This window comes from Herpailurus yagouaroundi, unplaced genomic scaffold, assembly GCF_014898765.1.
Source record: "Herpailurus yagouaroundi ecotype Mexico unplaced genomic scaffold, PumYag 139, whole genome shotgun sequence".
Lineage (NCBI taxonomy): Eukaryota > Metazoa > Chordata > Mammalia > Carnivora > Felidae > Herpailurus > Herpailurus yagouaroundi.
The window spans coordinates 1,155,834-1,166,804 of NW_024412394.1; the positions used below are offsets into that span (position 1 = coordinate 1,155,834).

At 60.1% G+C, this 10,971-nt stretch overlaps 1 protein-coding gene across 10 annotated transcripts in view; it reads right to left on the reverse strand.

Annotated features, from left to right (window-relative positions):
- Positions 1-10,971, reverse strand: part of GRM4 (glutamate metabotropic receptor 4) — a 151,556-nt gene that overhangs the window by 40,906 nt on the left and 99,679 nt on the right. For 9 of the 10 annotated variants that reach the window (XM_040473232.1, XM_040473233.1, XM_040473236.1 and 6 more), the window contains 2 exons: positions 7,719-8,654; positions 1,289-1,535 (listed from right to left, as the gene is read on the reverse strand). In XM_040473232.1, coding sequence (XP_040329166.1) covers positions 1,289-1,535; positions 7,719-8,654 — 1,183 coding nt within the window. The remainder of the gene's footprint in view (positions 1-1,288; positions 1,536-7,718; positions 8,655-10,971) is intronic. The other variant, XM_040473230.1, reaches the window with a different exon arrangement.

Below are 10,971 nucleotides of genomic sequence, written 5' to 3' on the forward strand. Positions count from 1 at the left end.
CCCCCCCCCCCCCCCCCCCCCCCCCCCCCCCCCCCCCCCCCCCCTCTGCTCCTCCTTCCCCACCAACGGGAGCCCCCCAGGACTCTCAGAGAGCAGGGGAGGCAGGAGATGCTGCCATTTAAACTATTTGGGCACTTGCAGGATGTCCGGGGAGGGAGCCAGCATCTCAGAGGGGGCAGGGTGACCATAGCAACCCCTCTATCTCTCACCCCACAGGTGGGAGACCCCATGGCTCACCTCCCAGGGCAGAGGCCTCCGTCCTTCTGAGAAGGGAGCAGTGATACTACCGTGGAGGTCAAGTCCAGGCCGGGTGCCTGCTGGCTGCATGACTTGGGTGAGTCCCTAATCTTTCTGAGCCTCCCTTTACTCTTCTGTATTACACAGATGATAAAAATACCTGCCTTTCAAGGCTGCTGTGAAGACGAAAACTGGTACATGGTAGGTGTGATACACAATCAGGGTTTAGGAAATGGTCACCACTATTACAGGTGCCCCCAAGGTCTAACCTGTCCCTCACATGCTCTGCCTCTCTCTCCTCTCAATCTCTTCTCACAGAGGGCTGGCTGCAGGGGGACCAGAAAAGTTGGCAAAGATGGTGGCCTTGCTCCCTCCCATGTACATTCCTGCCCAGGCCGAGACCTTGGGCCTGCCCCTTAGATGCCAAGTCCCTGTGTCCTTCTGTCTCCCCATCCCCCTCTGCTGCTGAGGTCTCCTTGGACAATCCCTTGGGAACACCCTGCTACCTGAGAACTGAGGCCTCTGAAGGCCCTCTGTCCAACTCACTCCTTCCCTTGCCCATCCTGGGGACCCACATCCTGAGGCCCCATACCCTCAGGGCCCTGGTAGAAGGTGGCCAGGCTGGCACCAGAGCCTCTGTGCCCAGGTCACTTAAGGGCCAGAAGGCAAGGGCCCTCGAGACAACCCCTTGACCAGAGAAATCCCAGAGTCCCCCATCGTTCTGCATGAACTACATTCCCCCATGGCCTCACCACAGGTGGGCAGATATCCCTGGAAGGGTGTAGCCAGGGCTAGGTGGTGGGGACCTTGAGGTTCTCTCCTGGTTACTAGGATGGGGCGGGGCAGAGGGGCACTAACCTGGTGCATCAGGGTTCTCCCGGAGTTCCCACTCACCTGTGGCTTCGGGGCTCTCCCAGTACCCACTGAGGACCCAGCTCTGGGAGGGGCGTGGCCTGGGTCCCCGGGGGGGCGGGGGGGGGGGCGGGCCTTGTTGAAGGAGGAGACTGGCCTGGGCGGGCCCAGAGGGAAAGGAGCAGGGCTGGGCACTCACCTGGGGTCTCCAGGTTCTCGCAGAGCTCAGACTTGGCCTCACCATTGGGCCGGAAGCTGCCCTTCTGCGTGAACTTGTTGGACATGGTGGCGGCGGTGACGACGGCTTTGAGGCTGCGCTTGCGCTTGGGCACATTCTGCTCCGGGTGGAAGAGGATGATGTAGACCTTGGGCATGTAGAGCATCCCTAGGGACACCGAGGCGCTCAGACTCACCGAGACGGTCAGCGTCGTTGTCTGGATGTACAGCTGGAGGGGGGCCAGGGGGACAGCGTCAGAGAAGGCTCCGCCTGGCGCCGCAGGGGCCCTGACCCCAGAGACAGACACACAGAGGACAGACCCCGGGAGCCCTGTGTCCCACTGACTTTGGGCAAAAGGGAGTCAAGGTATAGAGCCAGGACTTTAGACCAGACCAAATCCTGGCTTTACCACTTCTAGCTATGTGACCTTGGACAAGTCCCACCTTGTGCCTCAGTTTCCTCACGTATAACACTGGCATGATATGATAGCACTTACTTCATAGGGTGGCTGTAAGGGTGAAACAACTTGACAAACGGTGAATGGACGTAGAACAATGCCCGGCACGTGCTACGTGCACGGAAGGGCTCCCCACTCCTACGTGCTATAGGGAGGTAGGTCCCTCAGGGGACCACAGCTGAGCCTCCCAGGAGCAGTCCCCTGCGCGGGGCTGGGAAGGAGAGGAACATCTGTTGGTGCAGTAACTCCCAGTGGGTGTGCCACAGCCCCTTGACCAAGCGTCCATTCAGTGACGCGGGGCCCCCCCCCCCCCCCACACACACGCCACCCTGTGCAGAGCACTGGCACGGGAGCCACAGCGCCTGGCAAGATATGGCGATGGCAGCATTGGTCAAAGCTCATTTCACGCTCACTCGCCAGCACTAACGGTGACAGATGTTTAGCAAAATGAAAGTCCATTAATCTGGGTGTCGGCTAATCCATTCTTCAATAGTGGGGCCTTCCAGGCAGGGCCTGACAATTCCCCCCGCCCCCGCCTGGGGTCCCCTCCCCGCCTCCTCCTCCTTCCTTCCCAGTCCTCCAAGCCTCAGGTGGCCCTCTAGCCTCCCCCTCAGCCTGGGTGGGGCCAGAGGAGGCCGAGGCTGTGGCCCTCAGGTCTGGGCATAGGGAAGGCAGGAAATGTTCTGCCCCCTACATCGGCTGTTTCTAGGCCTGGGTCCCCTCCCCTAGAGCCTGGCTGATGTGCCACCTCCTCTAGGACGCTCTTCCTGACCCCCGGTTTTATCCGACCCCCGCCCACGACACCCATTCTCATATCCCACCCCATCTCCTGCCCTTCTCCAGAAATGCCTCATGACCTGGGTCTGAAGGCTATTGTTCCAGCTCCCCTAGGGAGAGAGGCTGGAGAAGCTCTAGGGTCTGAAAGGAGGGAGGGGTGTGACCCTGAGGAAGTCTCAACCCCTCTCTGGGCGTCAGTTTTCTCATCAGTGCCATGGGATGAGAGCACCTACCTCTCCCAACCCATGGGGCCACCCAAACACAGACCGAAGCTGAGTGATCTGGCACAGCAGCGTGGGGAAGGAGGATGCGAGTGTGGAGAAGCTGTTTCATTGTCACTGTTCAGGAAATGTCACAGGCCCAGGGGAAAAAGAGCCTAGTCCCCAGGGAGCACACACCCCTCTGGACACAGTCATCCCCACTCTACCCCACCCCAGCCTTTACACTCCCACCCTCCGGCGACAGCGTTACCTCCAAGCATGACTAGCTAGTGGGAGGGTGCTGGCTACCTCTTCTACCTGCTGAGGTGGGCCTGGTGGCTGGGGCGGGGGAGGGGGAGGGAAGGGGACAGGCTCCACACCACTGGAGACAGCAATGAAGGTCTGGGCTAATCAACATCTTCACCATTGGACTGGGTGAGGCTATGTCTCCCTCATTAGATTGGGGGCTCCCTGAGGGCAAGGGCAGTCTTGCCTCTCACGCTGGGGGTTCTTGGGTATAAGGGTCGTGTTTCCAAGTCAGATACACCCTCTGCTCCACCTTGTTGATTGGGTGGGGTTAGGAGGGTGCAGTTGGGCCCATGTGGAGTTGGTGGGACCAGGGACAGAAGCCCCTCTCTGAGCCCTGCAGTGGACACAGCCCTGTGTTGGGGACCAGAGGCCTGGGGGCCAGACTGCACTCTGCCCTGACCCACTATGGGATGCTAGGCCCCTCCAGTATCCCAGGCAGAGTCAGCTCCGTGGGTATACACACTTGGTTTCATGCCCTACTGCCACCATCTTGAATGCTGAATCATTTTTGAACAAGGGGCTTTCCCCTTCTTTTTTCACAGAGCCCTGAAAACCATGGAGCCAGCCCTGAGCAGGCGGAGGGAGGAGGGGTTGTGGGGGGGAAGAGCACAATCCTTGGTGTTCTATTTTCTATTTTGCTTTTCAGCCTAGGAGGCTTTCTGCAAACAAAATACAAGATGCAGTGTAAACAGATCAAAGCTAAGCAAAGCTGCTCCCATCTGCTGGGGGCCCACCCTCCCAGCCTGGGCCCTGGGGGCTCTTCTGGCCAGGCAGGCTGGGAGTGGCCCCCTCTGTGTAAGCAGAAGGGGAGCTGCACGCCCCCAGTCCCTTTCCTTGCCCCAGGGTCTGGAATGCCCACCCCACCCCCAGATCAGGCACCATTCTGGGGCCTCCTGTGTGAAGGTGCACGTAGCACGCTGATTCTCTCAAAGAAGCAGTGGTCCTCTAGAACTTCTAGAACCCGGCAGGTACCCCCCAGAGGGCAGGGGCCCAGGCACGGATGCAGCTCTCAAAGGCAGGTGGGGTGAGAGGCAACCTCCGGGATGTGCTTTCTTCTCCCACTCGCCCATCTCCCAGACAGAGGTACCTGAACTCCTGCTCCCCTCTCCGGTCGGGCCCTTGCCACACTCTGTCCTCTGCAAGAAGTCCTGCCTTAGCCTCACAAGTGACCGCTCCCCAGAGTGCAGGCTGGGTTTCATGGGTGTGGACAGAGGTCACCCTGGGGGTGGGGCGAAGGACACAGAAAGGAGCTGCCTGGAGGTCGACGATGCGTTTTCCTGTTTCTGTGCTAGGCCTGGGGGGCATACGGTATAGGGGGCCCTGCTGGGGGCACTGAGGAGTTCTGCCTGCTCCGTGCTTCTGCCCAGGCCGACCCTAGTGGCTACTGAGATCCCCAGGATCTGTTCAAGCCAGATCGATGAACTTCCCCACAACCTGGCCAGCCCCTGGGGCCAGGTCCCGCCCAAGGCTGACTGAGCAGTAACCCCACGCGGTAGAGAAAGCACACTCCAGACGGCTCAGTCATGCCACACGGCTGCAGTGATAACCCCTGGAAATCCGGGCTAATGCTGGGAAATCCGTCCGCCTGCTCATCGGAGCAGCACTGACAGCTTCACTCTGCGCCCGCACCTGCACGCGGGGGGAAACGGGCACCTGCTGGGCACCTGCAGACGTGTGTGCACACGCACCTGGGCACACGCCCGTGCCCGCAAACGTACACACCCATACACACACGCATCTCTGCATTCACACGCACACACACCTGAACTCACCCCTGTACACTCATGCCTGACTCAGACCCCTGCCTGGGCACATACACACACACACACACACACACACACACACACACACACACAGCAGCCAGGCCTACAGCTTCCACTGGGGCACCTTGTAGTGCTGACAAAACACAGCACAGATACAGCCCCAGGACTGCCTATGCCTCTAGGAGGTCTGGCGGTCTGAACCCGCAGGGACTTCAGAGCTCCCCTCCCCTTCCTCATTCAGCAGCCCAGAGGGGAGGGTCGTGTCCCCTGCCCCACCCCTCAGGTGCAGAGCAGGGTCTTAGGCCACAAGTTGGTGTGAGGCCAGCCTGCTGTGTGACCCCAGGCAAGTAAGTCCCTGCCCCTCTCTGGGCCTCAGAAAAGATCATTTCAGAGGCTCCTTTTCATAATCAATACTGAGGGGAGCCTCCTAAAAAGGGAAAAAAGAGAGGCAGGCAGGGTGGCCTAGAGAGATGTGGGAGCTGAGAGAGGGGGCTGGGCCTTGGCCGCTGGAGGGTCTGACACCCTGGGAGGGTGTGGACCCCACGGGGGAGCACTGTGCTGGCAAGCAGCCAGAGGAACCTACGGGAAGTCAGAGTAAGGGGCTCACCCACCGTGTTGTCTGCCTTCCAGCCCTGTACCGTTACTCCCTGAGGAGGCAAGGGAAGGAGCCTCCTGGTAATGCCGAAGGTCATTTCTCAAGCCGCCAGCTTCCTGGACTGGCGCGTGGCTTCCCCTGCTGGCTCTGGAGGCCCCTTGGGCACTGCGGGGCAAGGGGCTTCTGTCTGCACCTGCACCCCGCAGGCCAGTGGGGGGGGCCGGAGACCTGGCTCACAGCATGAGCTGGGCCCAGTGGCCGCTTTGACTCAGGTCAGAGTGCAGGGTGACCTGGAGCCAAACCGGAGGGCTCTGACCTCAGGGCACTGACGTCTGCTTCTCAGGACCCCTCAGCCCACAGCCGCCATTGGAAGACAGGCCACAGGCCTCCCTGGGCCAGGCCACGGGTTTCAGAATGGAGGGCACAGCTCCTGCCCTCGAGGAACTGTTGGAGGAGAAGTGGTACCTGCCAAAGAAGCCCCAGGGCAGGGAGGTGTCCCGGGGCTGCAGGGGGCAGCGTGGACTGGGCTCCTGAGTTAGGCGGAACAGGGTCAAGTTCAGCCATGCCACTTACTGGCTGTGTGATCTCAGACAAATCACTTCACATCTCTGTGCCTTTGCGTCCTCATCTGTAAATTGGGATGGTGACATCTACCCTAGCCTGCTGCTGTGGAGCCTGCTGGCCATTAGGCAGAGTGTTTGGCACATGACAAGCACCCCATCCATGGCAGCTTTCGCAGCAGCCTCACCGAAAGCCAAGCATCCCTAGGAGTTCACACCTGGGTGGGCTCATGGCTTCAAACGCCATCCACGGGCTGACGACTCCCCCGGCTACATCTCCAGCCCGGCCCTCAGCCCCGAACCCCGGACTTGTAGCATATTCAACTTTTGGCTCAACGGCGGCACTTGGCCCTCTAACAGGCATCCCAAACTTAGCACATCCAAAGGACTGCCCGATCTCTGCCCCCAAGCAGGCTCCTCTGCCGTCAGATTCCCCACCTTAGGGCCGGACATCCCTTCCTTCCGACGATCCGCACACCGAAAACTACAGAGCCATCCTCGATTCTCCTCTGCACTTCTTGCCCCACATGCAGTCCATCCAAAATCCAGCCAGCTCCACCTGCAGGAGCCCCCACTTCCCATCACCCCTGCTGCCAGCAGCCCCTTGTTGAGATCACTGCAGTTACCCCCACGTTGGCCCCGTTCCTGGCTCACTTCCTCAGGGCTCTGCCCAGCAGCAGGAGGGATCCTTCTAAATCTGAACTATGTTCCGTTCCTCACCACTCAGAACCCCACTGTGGCTCCCTTCTCGCTGACGGTAGAAGCCAGCATCCTTCCCACAGCCTCCGGGTCCTCCGCCATCTGCCCTGTCATCTTTCTGACCCTGTCCCCATCACCCTCCTCCGGGTTCCTCAGCCCCAGCCTCCCCCCCTCCCCCCCCCCCCACAGTGGGTAAACTGCCTTCACACCCATCATGCCATGTGACTTACAACACCTTAAGGACCGCAAGAGAAGGATCATGGCCCCAATCTACTGATGAAGAAACTGAGGCGGAGAGGCCAGCTGGCTTGCCCAGGATCCCAGACATGGAGCTCGGACCAGGAGCTGGGGTCCTCAGTCCCCACAATCCCCCCTGTCTCTGGCCTCTGGCTTCCGGGACTCCCAATCCTTTAAGATAAAACCCCACAGAAGCCAGGCAGTGCTGGGGCCGGGTTGTGGGCAGAGTACACAGGGTCCTGGGGTGAGTCCAGGCCCACAGGATGGCATGACAGAGCCAGCAGGACACAACCTCTCCGCAGCTCTGGATGTTGGAGGGGATGACATCCCCAGCTCCCGGGGCCTCGGAGGCTTGGGGACCAGGAAAGAAGGAGTGAGTGCCTGATCCCTCCCTCCCTCACCTAGGGATCCGTTGGGATCCCGTGAAGGCAGAGAGAGGGGCAGACAGAGGGGGAGGAAGAGAGGAGTGGAAGGCAGGGAAGATGGGGCTGGGTAGGGACAGAGGTGAGGGAGAGTCTAGAAGAGAACGGAGGCTGACAGAGAGGAGAGAGGGAGGTGATGGGAGGGAGAGAGGAAAGGGGCAAAGAGCTGTGGAAGACAGGAGGGAGAGGAGAAGCAGGAGAAGAGAAAGGGTGGGAGACAGGAGAGACAACCTGGAGGCTGGAGAACAGACTGGAGACAGAGAAGGCAGCGGGGAGTGGAAGAAGGCATCTCCAGAGCAGGGTGAGAGGCCGGGGAGCCCCCGGAGGCTGCCTCCGGGCTCACGGCCTCTCCCCTACCCGCACCCCCCACCCCCGGGGGGCTCTGCCACTCACCTTGTCTGCCGACTGCGAGGTGCCAAAGAAGATGGGGATGAAGGCGAGCCAGACGATGCAGGTGGTGTACATGGTGAAGCCAATGGGCTTGGCCTCGTTGAAGGTCTCCGGGACACCGCGTGTCTTGATGGCGTACACGGTGCACGTGACCATGAGCAGCATGCTGTAGCCCAGCAGGCAGATGAGCGACAGGTCCGAGATGTCGCACTTGAGCACGCCCCTGGCGAAGCGGGGGTCGAGCGTCCGCTGGTCCTGGAAGTCCACCACCGAGTGGGAGGGGTCCACCACAAACCACACGCAGATGCCAAGCAGCTGCAGCGAGATGAGGCTGAAGGTGATGGCCAGCTGCGAGGCCGGGCTGATGAAGCGCGGGGCGCTGACCGACCGCTTGCCCTGCTCGAAGATGCGGTAGATGCGGTTGGTCTTGGTGAGCAGGGCCGCGTAGCTGATGCTCATGCCCAGCCCCAGGAAGATTCGGCGCAGAGAGCAGGTCCCCAGGTCAGGCTCGGCAATCATGAGGAAGGTGGTGGCGTAGCACAGGAAGATGCCAGCCAGCAGCACGTAGCTCAGCTCGCGGCCCGAGGCCTTGACGATGGGCGTGTCGTTGTAGCGCACGAAGGTGACCACCACAAAGAGCGTGGCAGCGATGCCCACCACGGCCAGGAAAAGGGGCAGCACGGCCCAGGGCGAGTCCCACTCGAGCTTGATGATGGGGATGGGTCGGCAGCCCGTGCGGTTCTCTGTGGGCCGCATGTCATACGGACAGGTCTTACAGGTGTAGCGATCCACCTGGTACTGGTACCCCGTGCAGGGCTCACAGTGCCAGCAGCAGGGCATGCCCTTCACGGTCTTCTTCCGCTCGCCCGGCTGGCAGGGCAGGCTGCAGATGGAGCGGGGCAGCTGCTGCCCACTCCCCGGCCACTGCATCCGCTCTATCTGCCAACGACAGCACAGGGGAGCCGGCCTCAGGATATGCCGCCCGGTGCCCCGGGCCACCCCACTGGCCCCACGCCTCAATCACCCAGTTAAATGGGGAAAATGCAGCCGCCCAGCCCCACCAGGACCCGCCGGATCCAACAGCTCGGTTTAAATAAGTCCCCCCCCCCCACCCTCACCGCGTGATTCAGACATAGCTGACCTATGGGGAATCCTAAACTCTCAAGGACCGTATGGAGACACGGAGCCCAGAGAACAGCAGTGACAACCTAGAGTCACCCGGGGAAGCAGAGAGAGCTCCAGAGCTCTGAACCCCAGCCCCTTATGCCCTTGCTGGTCCCCAGACCAGCAGCAGCAGCATCACCCAGGAGCTTGCTGGAAATGTGACATTTTGGCCCACCCCAGACCTACTGTCTTAGGATCTGAGTTTTAGCCAGACCCCGCAGGTGACTTATGTGCATGCTGAGAGATGCGCTGCCTCATGGCTTAGCCCAAGGGGCCTCCTCCGGGCGGCTCAGGAAGCTGAGTTCAGCAGACAGCAATGAACAGAAGTTTCCGCAGAGGATGCGTACTATGTGCCCAGGGGTTAGCGTTTCTTTACATCTTGCTCTAAATTCGTGCAAGTCACTGTCATATGTCCCCGAAGACACAATTGCTGTGAGCAAAGGAGCCACAGGCGTGTTGGCACACCCTACTGAATTCAGGGTTTCAAAAGTCTGGAAAAGTAGGGGAGAGGCCCAGAAGAACTCTAGGCCCTGAGCAGAGGGAGTCAGACTACACTTGGGAGCCATATTCAAAGCATCTGTTCCAGGGGTGCCTGGGTGGCTAAGACAGTTGAGCATCCGATTCTTGATTTCAGCTCAGGTCATGATGGAGGGGCTCCCAGGGTTGTGGGATCAAGGAGATCCCAGGGTTGTAGGATCGTGCCCCGCGTCGGGCTCCGTGCTGAGCGCGGAGCCTGCTTAAGATTATCTGTCTCTCTCTCTCTCTTCCCTCTGCCCCTCTCGCCCATTTGCACTCTTTCTTTTTCTCTAAAAAATAAAAACAAAAAACAAAGCCTCTATTCCAAATGAAGTGGCCCTTAGGAAGAGGTCACACTTGGAGAGCAGCACGCCTGGCCAGATAGGTGCTCCTTTGGGCTGGGTACTCGCTCCCAGGGAAAGATTAACTGGTTGGTCGGGCGAAGGGAGGGTTTCAGAGTTGAGGAAAAGGTGGGGGCGGGGGGGGTGTCCAAAGACGGCCTCATGGGAGGCGAGAAGGAAACCTCAGGGCTCCGGGCATGACAGGGCCACGTGGTCCTAAAAGCCCAAGAGCACAGCAACAACCCGGTGCCACCGTCCCGCAGGAACAATGAGGCAGGACAACCCCTGTGCACTGGAGCTGTGAGACCGCAGGGGGACACAGGGCAACAGTGGCTGTGCCAAAAAACTCTGGCTCCAGTGGAAAGAGCAACGAACGCGGGTGAATCCTGGGACCACAGGTGTATTGCTAGCCAGTCATGAGCCCGGCAGCAAACACCTCAACCTCTCGGAGCCTTTGCTTCCCCTCCCTGATCCAATGATAGCAAATATGAGGCCACTTTGCCCTTTGTTACTTATTGTGGCTTCCATCTGGGAGTCATAATGGAATTCTTAAATCTCCCCAGAACGTCAGTGCCATGGGCTTTGCGTCTGTTCCCTGCGGCACAGCCAGCCCCCAGCACGGAGCTGGCACACAGTGGGGGCCCAGGGAATCTCTGCGGACTCTGTCGCAGGAGAAGTGAGGTCCGGGCACTGGCCACGAGAGGCCGCCTCACTTTCAGACCCTGGGGGGGAAGACAGTGGCAGGCGGGGTGAAGTCTTTTCTTCCTTTTCCTTTCCCCACAGCACAGACCAAACTGAGCACTGGACAAAGTGGGGAAGATGAGATGGTTGAGGTCCCCCTCCCCCTAGCCTTTCCCCCCCAACCCCGGCCCCAACTCCATGCTGGTGGAGGGGCCCTGTATCATCCGGGACGAGTCCACGGACCCCCCACACCGCGGCCCTGCCTTCACTTACCACATCTGTGGAATAGGATAAAAATAGTACCCGCCTCACCGGGCTGCCATCCGCACAGCCGGGCCGCGGGTTTACAACAGGAGCTGTACACAGCAGGTGCTCAGCAAGGAGTAGCTCCTGCCGCTGCTGCTGCTGAACTGAATCACTGGCCCCCACTGCTCCTCCCACTGCACCCAAATGAGACACGCCCCCATTTGGGGTATCGTCCCACTTTGCCAAGTGCCCCCACCTGCCCTGTTCTGTCTGTCTCCATTCACCAACCCAAGGAGCATTGCTGTAGG